General features: G+C 35.3%; 1 protein-coding gene across 2 annotated transcripts in view; it reads right to left on the bottom strand.

The window, feature by feature from the left end:
• The window catches only part of ATP9B (ATPase phospholipid transporting 9B (putative)), a 154,645-nt gene that overhangs the window by 16,522 nt on the left and 120,410 nt on the right, over positions 1 to 17,713 (bottom strand). For both annotated transcript variants that reach the window (XM_005149860.3, XM_031049651.2), the window contains exons 14-17: positions 14,985 to 15,097; positions 11,273 to 11,521; positions 1,867 to 2,028; positions 356 to 448 (exon numbers count right to left, since the gene is read on the bottom strand). In XM_005149860.3, coding sequence (XP_005149917.1) covers positions 356 to 448; positions 1,867 to 2,028; positions 11,273 to 11,521; positions 14,985 to 15,097 — 617 coding nt within the window. The remainder of the gene's footprint in view (positions 1 to 355; positions 449 to 1,866; positions 2,029 to 11,272; positions 11,522 to 14,984; positions 15,098 to 17,713) is intronic.

Below are 17,713 nucleotides of genomic sequence, written 5' to 3'. Positions count from 1 at the left end.
TAGAATTTTATAAAACAAGGTCACTTCAGGATAAAAAGGTTTATAGCAGAACACTTCTCAGAAGTAATTAGGTTTTATGTGAAAGGTCATCAATGAAAAACAACTTTCCTTGTTTTAAGTAGGAATGTGTTCTGCTGTGACTCCCAGCCCTGGTTTTCCCATGGGTTATTTAAGATTTAGAAATAATTCTAATCACTTAAAATCCATTCAGGATATATGTAACAACTTCAAAATCCATTATTGCACTGGTTCAGGTTCTCTTTTAAACCTAATCCAGTAAATCCTGATCTTTTGACTTTAAATTTTTAGTTTTTACAGAATCTTAATTCTTATAAATTTTTATTTTGTTTCTTACCTCTTCTTCTAACCAATCATTGTACTGTACAATAGTGGACATTGCAACATCTGCACCCTTCATGTAAAATGTAATTTCTCCTGATGATTCATCCTAGAGTTTTACAAGAGAAACAGAATTTAAAAAAAACACCTGTTTATACAGTCAAAATAATTACCTACCAATAATAAAATTGACTTTTGAAGTAGTCAGTTGATGATTTATAAAAGAAGTAGTACCCTGCCAAGAGGTGGAGAAGTTTTATTACCTGATGTTACTACTTCCAGTGACATCTCTGATTTCACTGAAACGCATATTTCCCACTTTCTCATAAGAGGATAGGTTCTAAGCGATGTCAGTGTGACTAACAGACTCTCAGCATACCTAAATTGCCAGTCTGAATTTTAAAGTATCACTGTTATGACCCCTGTAACTACTCACAACAGAAAGTTTACCCCGTATCTTTGAAATACAATTAAAAATTTACAAATAATTTTGTGTAAATGCTTGTTACAGATGTTTTAATAATGAAACACTCATGGTACATTCAGAGAATTTACATGCAGGCAAATATAATAGAAATCAGAAATATATATGAGGTATAGTTTGTCACTGAAGGAATGGATTAGTCTGATCTGCAAGCTTCTTAAAGTATCTATGAGCATGTCACTGTTAAGACAAGCTCTTAGTACCAACATCACTTAAAGAAATACAGACTTGCCAAGGTCTCTCCAGACCTGAAACATACTTGCCTAAGGCAGATGGCATGCCTGGCTTGCCATCATGGGCAAATGAAAAAATGGGATAATTTGACACCGATTTAAGTGGGACTTGGCACTGAACTAACCAACAAACAATGCTGTCTGAAGCTGTTCTGCTACACTCTCATATTTTAGGTAGGGAGAGCATTGAAGTATGTAGTGTGGATGGCTAAACATTCATAGAGGTTTAAACCTTACTTTTAGCATGGTGTTGTGGCTTCCTTTCATATGAGGTTTTAATGATTGTTACTATGCTCCCAACTGGACATCTAGGAAACAACTAAGCATGTATCTCATAAATCTTAGACCCTCGGGTTGTGCTGTGCATCCATGACAGTTCAGGTATCAACACTGGGTCTGGAAAAGCAGCAGCACTAGCAGTATAGAAAGATGCTAACTACTACCATAAGAAATTTCAGCCATTAATTTATTTCTTGAAGAAGCAACATATTTTATATGAAAGAAACAAATAGAAAAAGAAAACCAAAGGCTAAAAGCAACATGCAGAATTAGAGGCTAAGCATAAAGTCATGAAATTAACATGTTCTCATGAAAAAGAATCTCTGCAACATGAGATTAGCCTGATTTTTGTACAATTACTTTCCTAGTATTTCATGTGTACCCATACGAAAGGTACACTTTTCATTTGAAAATCTTATGAAATGCATTCTCTTCAGCATTAACTTTCGATTAAATTTCATAAAAGTAAACATTCAGTTAAAACATTTTTTAAGAAATAAAAACCAACACCCAGAAGACCCCCACAATTACCCTAACTATGATCCCCATGCGCTTGCTCTCAGAAGTGAAGGGGAAGATCTGCAGAATATAGTATGTCAGAATGTGTCCACCAGGGGTCTTCAGCTGCATTGAGGTCAAATCCCTGCTAACCAGAGTGAGACCCACACTTTCTGTCCACTGCACCAGAGCTACCTAAAGGAAGGCAAAAAGAAAAAACAAAACCAAACAAGAGAGACATGTTTCAGTGTCTATTATAGGTCATGTTTCAGAAGGTCTATTATACTGTTCTATAAATCAGGCTAAAGCCAAACAATTGTTGCTAGGGTAAAAGTCTAAACTCTTCCAAGAATCTAGAGAGGAAAAAAAAAAAAGTGAATAGCAGTAGTCTTGAGAACAAAATCTTAATGCATCAGATAAGCACTTTCCTTCAGAAAGCTTACAAAAATTCTTACGAAGAAGAGAAAACCTTATTTGAACTTATTCCTGCAAATTACTTATTTAGACTATATTGTTCAGAAATAACAGTCCTAATAAGAAAACCAAATAGATATTCACCAATATAAAAAAGGACATTATCCAGCAGAAATTATGCAAAATCAGAATACAGTTTCTGTACCAATGACACTGCTATGTTAGTAAAAGATTTTGGGAATATTCCCATATAAAACATTTTATAAGATCTACAACTACATGGATGTTGGGACACTGCAATATGAAGTATATAAATAAGAAAAGGATCTTATTTTTAGTTTACTTTGATCACTTTCATAATTTTATTACTTATGTTTCAAAAAATAATATAATTGTTGAAGTTCTGGACATATCAAATGAGATGGAAACCAAGCTTACAATACTGCATCCCACAAACACTTGCAAAAGTCCTTTTTACAAACCCAGAAATGCTGCAGTATAAAAAAATCACCATTAGCTATCATTACATGGCATCTTAATTGCATGCATTAGAGATTTGTCTATTTTTTAATATCGCTGCTCTAAAGTTCATGATCTCTAGCTTCTACTTTCTTCTATGTTTGAAGTAACACACAAGGTATTTTTCTATCATCACTGCCGTGTAGTTTATCCCCTTAAAAAAATCAGTATTTTAGAAAAACTGCTTTAATGTTAGTTCATATACAAGCCATATTCCATATCTGAATGGGAATTTTCTGACAGAAGTATTCTTCTCTGCAATTCTGTTTTTATTTTCCAAATGCTAATCATCATTGGAAACCACATTTCATAATGACTAGAAAGGAAATTGTCATGAAGTTCACTTGACTTTTATGAAACCTGCCTCTGCTATTAATCTTGGGCAAGACAAAAAAAAACCAAACCTCAAACAGTCTGACAAAAGACATGCAAGTAGCAAATTCCCTAGATTAAGTTTAACAAACATGATGACTAATACGCACTAAGAATTTCACCCAAAGCAAGTAAATAAGTTTGTGTGAACTCTAAGAAACCCTAGTTGTGCCATCTGTGTAAGCACCACCAAATGAAAACACAGTGAGATGCAGTTACAGAAAAGGCAAAAACATACTCTGAAAAGCACTACCTGAAAATCTCAAAAATCACAGGAAGTCTCAGAAATATGCTTTTTTTTCTCTCAACAGAAGTACCATAAGCTGCAAATGATTCAATACTCCCAAGGTTAATTTTTAATTTTCACAGTGAAAGGTTACTATTACAGTCTGACCTGTAAAATGCATCTTTCTACTAATACCCTATCATCTCATTTGTGTCCCTTTGCAGCTAAGACTAAGTGTCCTATATTTGGTGGCTCACATCTGTTTATTATTTCGTTTACGCTTGGCTTCACCTATCATTTGAATTAGCATTTTACAGCACACTCATTTCTGATTCTTATACCCGACCTACATGCAACTGCATATATATTTTTTTCTAATTGATCAGTGCAAATACTATAGCAGAGATAGTCAATAAGGCTCAAGAGTCAAACAGATAAATAAAATGCAGCTAAACTCCAGAGCAAAACATTAAATTTGACTCTCGTAATTCAGAATGAATCACAGCAGCTAAATCCTGACAGCATCCTGAACACCAAGCCAGGCTCCTTTAAATATCTTAAGCTTTTTAGAATATACAAATTAAAAAAAGAAAGTGTTTCACAAATGGCACAGAAATCTAAATTCTAACTCTTAATAAATAAATATACACTGAAAGACTGGCTATACAGAGTTCAGAAAAAGGATTCTTAGGCAAGCCTCTCTGCATGAGGTTTCCCCTTGACAAGTATATTCTCGTCAATGTTTCTGAAACTTTATATTAATATGATCTTGCAATATAGTGTGCATACACCAGGAACTCCTAGAATGCCAAATAAAAACAGCAGCTGTGGCTTCTATAAAGCCTGACATATTGGATGGAGTTCGATAAAGCAATCAAAGGTTGGAGAGGCACAAAAGTATGTGCTGGTGATGCTACCATTTTGCTTAAAAAAAAAAAGTCATTCTAATTATAATATTCAGTGATAACTATTAATTTCCTAACATGTCTAGAGGAATTGTGTCAATTTCCCAAATCTAGGAATATATTTTTTTTTATTAGGGACTTATCTGGATATTTTGTGGGTCTTGTCTGGTTTATCACCAAGTTCTCCTTTTATGGAAACTGGCTGCCTGGGAGACAGAAGTATATCACTAACTGTAGGGTCCTCACTACTGTGATACAGGTATGCATCTCAACCCACTAGCTGTGTAGTGTTCCGAGGACAGGTAAAGCAAGTGAAGTCAAAGAAAGCTTCAGTAGTTTCTAACTTGCTGGTGGTCTTCCTCCTCAGTAGAAATCCAAAGGGTAAAGCCAGCTACACGCCTCTCTTCTTTGGAAGTAGCAAGCTCCAAATTAGGAATTAAGGTAGAAAATAATTCCATTATGAAATGTAAATGTAACAGATCTGACAAAAGCTACAAAGGGTTTCTCAATCCCCCTTACTTAGAGCTTCTTACCCAAAACCTGTCAGATGTTTTTATACTTACTACACGCCCACTGTTGAGCTCTGGTTGCCTATGTCAGCAGTGTCTCTCCACTAGAGACACTGGGGCCACCCGACCCCCAGAGCTTCCATAGCTCACAGTCCCAAATACCAAACTTCAACTAGCACAGCACAGATTAAAATTCAAAGTGAAATTCATAGCCTTCATACAGAAATTCTCCCAACTCGAGGAGTAACTGTGCAACCCACAATGTAATAGTACCAGCTCATGAGGTGCAAGTAGCTTCTCTGACCATAATGGTGTGTTTAGCTCAGTTCCTAAAGAACGTGTGCATGTTGAGAGGGGCATGAAGAGAGGAAGCTTCAGAAACACTGCTGTTACAGACCATGACAGCCCTAATTCCAAGTTTTGGAGACATCATCATCCCATTTGTTTAGAAATGTTCATTTACGGAACCAAATCAAAACAAGCAGCTTTTAAGTTTCTTAGGCTGTTACTACAAAGTTCCATGAAATACAAGGTTGACAGCTACCTATTTTATCAGTCACAAAACCTAAGCCTACTAGAGTCAGGAAAATGAATAGCTAAGGACTTCATAAACTCTATCAAGCACTGCAGAAAACCCAAGCCGCTTCTTCATTCCTGGTGTGGATTCAAAACTGTATATTCAATAAAAACATTTGACTGACTTTAGCCTAAAACAAATGCTAATCAACAATTAAAAAAACCCACATACAAACTTGTAAATTGACAGGCCACAAAGCCCCGGTATATTTCATTTTATCATTAACTAATTACATTCAAAATTATTTTTGTCCAACTGTGGTGTCAATGTTATTTTTTAAGGAAAAAAAATCTTTTCTACAATAAGTTCTATTAACCTGTGAGCCCATTTACCCCAATTAAAATAATTATGTGGCTACAAATATCTAAGCACAAGAATCAATAGACAAAATTACGGCCAACTTGTAAGATGAAACATTGTCCATACAAAGCATTTAAAGGAACAGCAGTACATTTACTTTTAACTCTGAGGATGAAGGAGTTAAGTACCTGCCTGCCCTATCAAATAACAGGAGTTAGCTTCTCCCTGGAGTGGTGTTAGATGGCTTCAGGCCATTCAATCAGTACTTTCAGGACTGTTCCTTACACAGCTCTACTAAATGTCCATCTCTGAATTCTTTTGACCTTTCCTTGTGAGGTTGAGTAATTGTACATGGAAGGTCATTCTCATTCCCTCTCAGATTAACATATTCCTTAGCTTCCTCTGGACCAACAGGAAATACCACTTATCACCCAGCTGCCTTACTGATTTTCAGTTTGGAGAATTGCAACACCAAAGAGTCTCTCTGTAATGTGGAAAATATAAGTACCTCTAGTGACCTGTCATCTTGGGAGCATGATGGCATGAAGATATCCCAGTTAAAGAAAACCTGATGTAGTAATTTTAAAAAATATGAACCTCATCTTGCCTTTCAGCACTTAGGTTTATAAATCCTCAAACTGAGGTATTTGAAGCACATCTCTGATTCCTGAAGACCTTCAGTTACTGGATCAATGTTAAAAGGCTGTTATTGCTTGGCAGAAGACCAAAAGAAATGCCCTAGGCTGCTCTTGCTTCTTTTAGATGCTACATCAATCAGGACCGGAACATACAAAACATCATACTACTATCATTTCCTTTGAATTCAGGGACCAACTGTTACTTTCAATATACAATATCCCTTTCAAGCTAAGACACTGGTTTAAGAAAAGAGATTCACTGCCTCACTGCTGGTGTTGGCAGCTCTTCTCCATCCCATTGCAGAGTTTGGGAGCTCCCCACCAGTTCTGCTGACAGCTTTTCTGAGGCTATGATATGAACATGACCACTTAAACTGAAAGACTTCAAAGGTTCTGGCATATATGAGGGAGCAATTGTAGGGTAAAAAGGAAGGACTAGGGGTGATAATTTTGTAAGCTAATTTTGATGCATAGAAGAACTCTCCTGTACCAACCTACATTTATTTAGAGTATTTAAGAACATCGGACAACAGCATCTATTTTCAAACCCAGGCTGCCTTGTGAGGTATACAGAGGTTATATGTGTGGTATTTTAAAGTTAAGGCTATTAGTTTGGAAACAGGAAAGAAGCAGTGAGATTTCTTGTTCACCACTGCCTGAGTGTTCCCAATGGTTTCTGTCTGTATTGTTCAACATCTCACATAATGTTTCCAATCAGCACTGTTTTGTTTGTATTTATAAATACTGGTTTGATAACTATCTCTTGCAGTCTATCACCTTTCATCTAAAAACTTCATAACCAAAATAAAATTATTAACTTAAAAATACAGCTTGATCATGTGAAAAAACTGCCGATCAATATTCAAGTCAAACTATGGAGTAGTTATTCTCTGTGGGTCTCGAAGGACATGAAAGTGATGGTTTTATGCTACTGAGTGATTTGCTTTTCACAATACATTGACAAAACAACACAATTAGTCTTGCTTCAATAAGCACACACAATAAAATGAATTAAACAATACAACATGTCTCATACATTACAGCTTGACTTTTGTAAACACAAAAGCTGCTTCACTAAGGGTATATTATTTCCCTGTCTGTTTTTAAAGGATTGGTTTTGTATCTTTGTAATTAATTTTAGCAACTTTGTTGTCTCTGGACAGAAAAGTTGGAATTAAATAACTGACCATGCTTTAAGGTAGCATTTAAATATCCAAAATCCTGGCATTAGAAATACTTGAGAATATAACAGTGCAGGACAAAGCATAACCAATAAATGACTGGTTTATGAGAGTAAGCAGTCATTAAAAATCATGAATGATCAACCTTTTCTGACCATGGGGAGCAAAGGTCTTCAAAGGCTCCTGTTCATACCATGCCCCTGGATTGCTTGGGTCTGTAACCTTTGAACTCCATTGCTTTACCTACTTAGTTTATAGCCTTTTATGATTGTTCATTACATTAAGGTAGCTGGCTTTCTACAGATGAGCTGGACCCACACATATGATGGCCAAGTAGGAGCTGCTTTGATTTTTTTTTTAGTGTGTTCTCAATGGATGTTTATTGTTTGCTATGCTACGGCTGTAGAGGACAAGTGACAGACAAATGAAACTTTCCACTCTTTCAGAGAAAATGAAATATTGATCACTTATCATAAGAAACAAAGAGCCTGGCATAAGTAGGGTTCCTATTATGAATACAAAATCAGCTAGTTATCTCAGGTTACTCTAACAGTAGGTAACTACATCTTTTATGATAAATGTACCTACTCCTGAATGTGCATACTTTGTTATAGTTACGTTTCATCTGTATACGGATGAACACATACACATATAGATGTGAAGAATTTCAAATGAATTCTTTGAATCAATTCACTAAGTGTACAGCGTGTCAACATATTACTAAACTGCTTCTTATACCTTTCTACATGGGAGGATAGTTTACACTTACACATTGTTCTCTGCTCTTTATACCCTATGATGATATCATGCAATATCATATAAAACAACAGACAACTGCAAATAACATCTTCTCTCGAAAGACCACAATCAAGCCAGATCCATAAACAAAATCTAAGAGAACAGAGTTGTAACACTGAGGAAGTACAATGCATAAAACTGGTTAAGTCTATTAAATGATAATGTTGCTTATTAACCAAATATGTTGTGATAGGTCAGTGCTGAGGTTAAAAAGAAAACATCAATTGAACCATTTCCCTAAATAAAGCTCCAGGGTGCAATATTCAAAGCACTTTATTCAATAAAAAATGCTTTTAAAATGGTACTTCGGTGATTGGGAAACATTGGCATCATCCGTCAACCTAACTGCAGGAAAGTTCAATAAGCTAAATAATGAACCATTTACATTATTTTCCTTAGGCTCCAGTGATTTGCAAACATTGCATCAATAGAACTCTTTAAAAAATTATGATAAAAACCTGCTGGTCTTTCAACTCTTAGGCTTTTTGCTGTCATGCTGCAATTTTTAAGCTGTTTAAATGGGTTTTTTTGGTAGCTTCATCTTTTTATAGGACTCCATTTAGCATCAATTTCTCATTATATTAAAGCATATTTGTTCAATATGATAATTTTTCTAGTGTTTCAAGCATTATCTTTGAGAAACAAAACAGAAATTTAATGCTCTCTCTTCTAAAATGTATGCTTCTAATTTCACTGCCATATAATTTGAATATATGAGTCCAGATGGTAAAAAATAAATTCATTATTAAAAGGATACCTGTGCTTTCTCTTCCTTGAAACACTAACAGTTTCTCTGCTGATTTTCTCTTCTACTTCTACCCTGAGTCCCAGATCTGCTTTTTTAGCACTTTATCAACTTTCCCCTTTCCAAGGTCAAATTCCTACTGTCTTCCCAGGACACCACTTGCATAACTCTCAAGTCTTACAGCTGTTTCCTTTAGCAAATATAAGAGGAGAAATGCTCTTTATGGTAATATTTTCAGGTTCCAAACAACTGAATGAATATACAAACGCCCACAGGGAGAGAAGAGTAAATGGGAGAAAAAATTCACACAGTCTCTGTCAACTGCACATCTCTTCACCTGATTTAATAGTAGCTTTGGCTGTTAAAGCAGAATGTTTACTTAATCCATAGCTGCCATCATATCTGTGTAGGTTGGTACTTGTTCATGCTGTCTTGCACTATATTTAGCAATATCTCACTAGCTCACTACACTGATCTATTTAGGAAATAAGAAAACATGTGCATATGAAAAATTGTACACGTTTGCATTATACAGGTCAAATACTACACAATAACACTAACAAACCATATTTACAGGGTATCTCTGGCATAAACAAATGCACTTCCTGCGTTCTCAATTCATAACGCAGATCAACCCATAGTATATAACACTACATAGAGTACTATGGATTACTGATTTTAGCCAAAGAGCTAGGAGTCCAGTCCTGCCAAAAGTTTATTTCTAAAAAACTTTTTAATCACTGAGAAACAGCCACTTCTTTATATTCTACAATCCTTTGGCACTATGCACTGTGTTTATATCATCTGAAATTCACATGACTGCTAATTTGTTACTATGTGCAATTTTATTTCTTACATTCTTAAAAATACTAGTTATAGACTTGATCCTTTTAACAATTACAGTTTGAATTGCTGAAGTTTTGCTTGTACTACAGATGGTGATTTATAGACATGTAAACCAAATGTATACCAAGAATAATAGGCTATGCTGTGACCAGATGAAGTTTGGGGAAGAAATATTACCTTGTATTAGATCAACTTCTGTACTAGAAAAATATACAGGCTTTCAGATATACACTCACTTCTTCACATCTTACAACAACCTTGCTTTGATATGACTAAGCTATTGTGGCTACACCACCAACAGCACATCCAAGCTCCACATACTGCTAGAATTTATTTAAAACAAAGTCACCCTTCAGCCTGCTCACTTTCAGAGGCAAAACTGTAAGTATTCTATTTCTGGATTTGACTATACCAAGCACATACATGTTTTTATAAAGTGGGCAATAATTATTATTTATGCATACTTTGCAGCATAGAATCATAGAAAAGTTTGGGTTGGAAAGGACCTTAAGATGATCTAGTTCCAATCCCCCTGCATGGGCAGGGACACCTCACACTAAACCATATCACCCAAGGCTTCATCCAACCTGGCCTTGAACACTGCCAGGGATGGAGCATTCACAACCTCTCTGGGCAACCCATTCCAGTACCTCACCACCCTAACAGTAAAGAATTTCTTCCTTATATCCAATCTAAACCTCTGCTGTTTAAGTTTCAACCCGTTACCCTTGCATCTTGAAACTTGAGCTTTGCCTATCTTTCATATCTTTTCAGACTGAGTTTTCAGCAATTAAGGCTCAAAACAGGTTTATTCTGAACAATAACTAAATTCGACCGAAAGCAGTGGGACTTGCTTGAAATTTGGATTTCAGTGGTAGTCAGATACATGTTTTTATTGAAATGGGGGTTGAAATTTGTTGCAATTTTGACTGATTATGAAGCTGCTGAGGGTCTGAAACTCAAAAGCTTTTCTACAGGAGTATTTGAGGTTTGGGTTATTTTCTTTTTTCCCTGTTAAGTACATTCTACTAACTGGTAGTGTCTCTCGCTAATTTATCTGGTTGTCCATCAGTCAAAACAGTTTCAGATTCCTTTTGCATGCATATGCTATGATTTACACAAGGATTAATGTTCTGAGAATACATCTAGTGTCTTCAATTGCAATACTCAACACAGTATTGATCCAAAAGGACTGACTTCACAGACCTTTTAGCCAAATAATTGAAAACACTTCTGTATAACAAAGAAACACCAGATCTTTCCTACAGCTGTAGAAGAAATAAAATTGGATTACTGCAAATTTTAAAGAAACCCTAGACCTGAAAACATTTCTTTCACAGTTCTGCCATTTCTAACTTAGTTTATCCTGGCTTTTTTTATGAGTAACGTTTTCACCCTTGCATACTAACCTCATCAGGGCTGGAAGCCTGGTAAGTTCGATTTTCATCACTGAAGTCCTGATCCACCTCAGCATATTCTGTTTCTCCAGACACACCAGCCCGGGATTCATATACTGGGGTCACATTGTGGCATAGTGCAATGGCCTTCACTGCTTCATGTATCCGACTGCTGACACTCTTGCGGACTTTGGGTGCAGATGACTGAGGTTTCCTAGATGGTGTTGAACTCGTACTGTTTCCACAGTTCTGAGAGTGCACCTTTAAGACCCAATTAATAGTGAAGCAAAGTTCAATAACAGAAACTAAACATGAATACTAATATATATATATCTGCTTGTTCTGTTTAAAGGTTGATAAATGTTAAGGATAGTAATTATTAATTTACATGACCTACTGCTAACTTCTTTAATTTGTGATTTGTAAAAATCCCCCATTTACTTTTCTGCAGGACTGATACATAACTGCAGGTTTATCACACTGCATTTGTAGTCAGAGATCAGTAATAGAGCCTCCAGTCAATTAAAAAATGTGAAATGTAACCAAGCATGCTGTAAAAGGGATGAAGAGGCCGACTGCATTCTGCAGAAAACTCTGCTTCCTCACTTCAGAATTTACCTTTTCAGTGATCTGTATCAACAGTCTTTTTAATGTCCTTCACATTTTATGAATTGTTTTATAAACAGTATTTAAGCCAGCAACCAATTCAATGAAATTCAGAAATACCAAACCAAAATTGCAAGGGTGGTTATTTTGTCGTAGCTCTTTAATCTCTTTGTTACCTGCGTACATTCAGACGTTGGAAACTCCAACACCATTTATTTGAAAAAAAATCTTTTCTTCTAAATCTTCAACTAAATCTCTTAAAGATCATCATATTGGTATGGCACAAAAGGACAAAAGCAAATATCATTGGTAAGTATAAAAGAGTCATTAGAACAGAAATATTGCTAGTTTATAAACTACAGGATTTCTGTATTATTTGTGAACTAATGCAGTTTGTATGCTTTTGCTGCAGGTTGAAATTTGTTTTTCCCTTACATGAATGCAGTAATCTAACAAAATAATAAAGCAAAATAATAGTTTTACACAGATTTGAAGATCACATTACTGTTGCATAACCACTAAGATAGTACCTTATGTTTATAATTAGCTGAAATTAAGGTTGGCAGGTTCTGGTTTTGTTTGATTTTTTTTTTTTTTTAAGGCAGCACATTAAATATATCAGTAGTACTACCAAAGGCTCTTCTGTTATCCAGGGTAACTCAGAAAACCTCTTCAGAAACAACGCTTTTTTCCTCCTGAGTGCAATCTGGTGAACCGTGAACATTCTGCCCATCAAATTACAGTGTTGTCTAATAAAGGGTTTAACTTTCTGCTCATCTGGCACTGCTTTTCAGCTACTGCTTTAAACCTCTGCATTTGCATTCCGCTAACACTGATGCCATTACAGCTGCAAATAAATTAAGCTGATTTACTCCTTCTGAATTATGTTATGTTTATTGATGCTTGTATAATTTAATTTCACACAAATTCCATTAAAGATTATGCCCTCTATCACAAAATGCTTCCAGTGGGGAAATATAATCAGGTTATAATAGATTTGTGTGTTACATTAAGATGACAATAGTCTAGTAGGTCCACTGTAATAATAAAACAGAACACAAACAAGGGATAAAATCAATGTCACACAAAAACCACTGCCTAGCTAACTGGCAGCTTCTATTATCATAGATTAAATAAAAACCTCACCATACTTTTTCAGATTGAAACAATTGTTTAATAGTGGCTTGTTTTGTTACCAAGACTCCTTCATTTCTCTGTTGTAAAGTGTTGCTACCAACACACACATAATTAAAGCATTATTTAAACATCAAGAAGCGTTATACAGAGCTGAAAAAAAGAAGGAAGTTCCAAGAAAGTTCATCACCTACTAACAGCAAAGACAGATCTCGGAAATCTTTTCCCACAACTGGGACATTTCTTACTTCTTTTAAAAATTTCAGTACCAGGTATGTTACAGTTACTAAGAGCTTAATTAACCATAAGTATCCATTCATTAAATTTTACAGCAAACTAGTCAAAGCTTTAAACTGGTACGAATTTTAGGGGTTGGGCAATTCTTTTCAGATAGCACATTTAGCCACAAAATAAGAAATCACTGTTAATGAACACGCCTCCTCTAGAAGACTGGCGCTTAGTCATCTAAGTCAGGCCTAGGCGTGCCAGCTCAAGACTGTCAGTTAATATCTATTAATACCAATTAATATTTATTGCTACAACTGAACTATGTTTGGGTGATATCTATTATCATAGTCAGGCAGCATTTACCTTCAGTAACTCATTCTGAACCAAGTTTTGACTGCTGATCTTTAGGTAAAAGAGCTTCGTATCTCATTTCCAAGGGATATTATTGAATCTTAGTTAATATTCATGGCTGTATCTACTAAGAATTCAGCTTAAGTAGATTTATCCAAAGAAAATAAACTGAGGAAGTGGATTTGTTGATATGTTTAGATGGAAAATAATAGAGATTGAAGCTGCAGACTAAAAGCTTCTAACATATATTGCTTATTCACTGCTTTCTCTCCTGCCTCTCTTCCCAAAAGCTACATAATATTAACTAAATCCAGTGTGGTGTCCAACAGCTACTAAGCAAATGAGAAGGGGGCCATAGTTCAAAACAGAGCATAACAGAAGGTTAAAAGCAATTGTTTATCCTACAATCTTTTTACAAGAGAAAATGAGGACACAAACAAGGAAGTCAGTCAACAAACTTAACTGGGTCAGCCAGTCATGTTTGTGTACGCAAGTCAGCTATGGAAAAGAACTTTTACATAAAAAAGTTTATTGTCATACTGTACACAACATATGGCAATATTAGTGATTTGTTTCCCCTTTTCTTTTTCTTGTTTCAAATAATAGAAATAGAAAATTAGGAAAAAATTCTTCCAAATCTCAGAGTGGAATGAGGTGCCCAGAAAAGTTTGCAGAAAGTACCCAGGAAGCACCCAAATGGTCTACATACATGGGAAATGCACGTGATGCTTCCAGAATGCCATTTTCCTCCTTCATCCTATGACTGATTCATAGACCAACAGGGAACCACTGTCCTCTTGTACATTTCCCAGACCAAGCACTCATATAGCACAGGAACACTTTGCTCTCCAGAAATATGGAGTTTTCCATTTGCCTCCCTTTACCTCCAGTTTTATTTATTTTGTAATCATCTTACTTATTAAGAAAAAAACCCAACCAAACCAAAAAAACCCCTCCCCACCACTTTTAAGATATGCCTTTATAAATTTTATTTTGACAACTATTTTGTTACCTTTTGGTTAGATAAAATTAATGTGGCTTTTCAATGCCTATTCTTGATGAAAATCTTCAAAGATATAATTACTGTTCATCTTGTTCTGGACACATAGTTGTAATTTGCAGTCTCAGTAATTAATAGCTTACTGTTAGATGATTTGGCAGGAGTAAGACTGCACTGCACAGACAGGTTAACACAGATTTCTGCTAATGGGTAATAGAAAAGTAAACTCCTTTAAGTGGGCATTACAAGGAGGTTCAGAATCAGGAGAAAACTATGTACAGGCTCACATTTTTCCCTTTCATAGCATTTCAAATTCCTAGATATAATCAGTGACAACAATGCCTCTGTGATGTCAAAAAAAATAAATTTCAATATTAAAGGTAAATTATTTATGAAATGCGATACCTGTGAATAAGAGTTTATAATATGACTCTGTATTTCATCCATTGTGTCTGTTCCATAGGACACAGTACCTAGGTGGAGGCGCTTAAATATCATCTCATTCTGTGTAAGTGTTCCTGTAATGAAGAAGTAGTGTATCACAAAGCAGCAAAAAACACCACAAGAATGCCACAAAAAAACCCACCCAAATCTTTCTTTTGGAAAGGAGGAATGAATCACAAGTTAGAATCAGTTTAATTAAAGGAATGTTTGTGGAAAATGATCAGGGTTAGTCATACTGGAAGAAATCACTGGTTTCACCTTCAAGCTGATTCTGTCAACACAACCAAATATACAAGTTTGAAAAAAGTCAAAAACTTTTCATATGAAAGACAGAAAATGCAGTATCTGGATGGAACTGACTCAAAAAGCCAGTGCAAGTTTGCACAATGTATCAGAAAATCTAAAGAAGAAAAAGAGAAAACCAAAAAACACCCCCACCCCCAACAACCAAACAAAAACTAAACTCAAAAAATACCCCCCCCCAAATTCATACAGAGATTCTGCACTTTGTGTATGAAGGTAGACATTCTGGCAAATAGGCACAATTAAAGCTGTCTACAGTAAGTCATTAAGAGCTAACATCACTTCCAAATTTAACAGATTTAACCTCCAACCGGAATAAGCCAGAATGAACAAAATCAGTGGTTTCAGAGCTCACTTCACATTTGTAAGAAACTACAGGGTGTCAGTCACAGACTGACATTTTGCAGCCACCTCTGCCAAGTAGTCACATCCTCTGGTTTGAAAAAGCTCTAATTGAAGGCTTTAGCCTTCTCTGATAGGCACATCAGGAAAAAAGGTCACTACTGCCTAGCTTCCTGTGTTCAGTTCACAAAATATTATTCTGAAAATGGCCCTTGCTAAAACTTTTTTTCTACAGTTATTGTGCTAAAGTGAAATTAATACAGTACAAAGCTATTCTTATATTTAACCACAGTTTTGCATCATTACAGTACATAAATCTGATACTAAAATAAAAAATTATGTTACCAAAAGTGACATTCTTGAAGCTTCCACAGTATTTTTAATACAGAAGATATATTTATAAATAAAAACTGCAGAATAAAGCATTTTATGTTCATTTTATTTACCTAGACTATTTTTATATTATGTCTTTGTCCCAGTATGCCAAGATACACAATAAGCCACAGGACGAGAAAACACTAAAAGCATGACATATGCTATAATTACTATCCGGAAAACTCAACTCTTTGGCCAGTAGCATCCAGTTTATGCATCTAATATGGCTAGAATCACTGATGATCTTCAGAGTCAGAACAGCTGTAAAGTCTCATGTCTTTCTCACTTATACGTGAGATGTCTACCACTCCTACTCCCTGGTAATATCTGCACAGTGACACTTCATCTCAACTTTCATACCATCAAACTGCACCATCAAAGTGCATCTTCCTCTATTACCAGCACTAGATAATTCCTCCAAATTCTCTACCACTAGAAAATGACATTTCCCATTTGCTTTTTCTTATATGTTGAGGATTTTTTCTTTCTATAGTAATATTTTTAATTAAAAATATTTAAAATAAGGTTAATGTGAAATGTGCAAATTCTCCACAAAATATGCACAACATTACCAAATTTCACATATGAATTAGAATATTTGCAAGGCTGGAAAACAGCCAAGGAAGACAAAGTTCCTGATTTCTGGAATTAGCAAGTCATACATTTTTTGTATACATCAGGGAAAAGATGATAATTTTGGTTTTATAGTAATCCTATAAAACTATGAGAAATTACTTTTTCTGCCTTGAGAAGTTGTACTTAGACCTTTTGTTAAACTTATTGATTAAATTTTTTACTTTAGTAATAGACTAGGAAAACCCAATCTCTGTTTTGCACATGAGACACATGGAAGTTTTCACTAACAAACGTGAGAGATTAAAATCCCCATTCCTAAAAAAAAAAAAAAAGAAAAAGAAAAAGAAAAAAAAAACCCCAAAAAAACCCCAAACCAAAACTAAAACCCAACCACTTTGTTCAGTAATGTTTATTGCAAGAAATTTCAAGTAAATCTGCATCACCTTCTTTACTTTCCAGGCATGTTCATATCTTTTCACTGCCTTTGGCTTTGCCAAGCCTTTGAAGTAAAATAAACACTCCCTAGGAGTTGTGAAACTAAATGCTACTCAAAACTTGAGACAGCAGGCAACTGCCAAACCTGCTTCCCACTAGTTCTGTAACTGCTGCTTGGGAAAACTGAGCAGGAAACAAAATAAAACCTAAGATTATTCTATGGAAAGATTATTTCTTCTGACACCATTAAATCAGTCCACTTCCAAATCATGCTTGGTGAGGGAAGGGTACATAGGTGGAAAATCTACATGTGTGCCCCCAGGCTCTCTCAGCAAGCAGTGAAAAAAAACCTTTCTGAGCAGAAAAGTACGGGGTTTTCTACCTTACAACAATCAGGAGTCAACAAAGAAGGTTTAGGAAAAGTGGGTGAGGAAAAATAACTGTCTTGTAAATAAATGGAAATAAACATTCCAGCAATCCTGATTCAATACCTGCATCTTATAACATTACTTATATGAGCCTTTTTATTGACTACATTAATAAGAAACATCCATGGCATGTGAAAAGAGGCTGCAAAGACACTTGTACCTGTTACACAAAATTGCAATATAATAAGAAAAAAAACTAACTAAATAACAATTATAACTTGCTCATTCTTC

The sequence above is a fragment of the Melopsittacus undulatus genome, chromosome 1 (assembly GCF_012275295.1).
Source record: "Melopsittacus undulatus isolate bMelUnd1 chromosome 1, bMelUnd1.mat.Z, whole genome shotgun sequence".
Classification (NCBI taxonomy): domain Eukaryota; kingdom Metazoa; phylum Chordata; class Aves; order Psittaciformes; family Psittaculidae; genus Melopsittacus; species Melopsittacus undulatus.
This window is presented reverse-complemented; position numbering and strand designations above follow the sequence as displayed.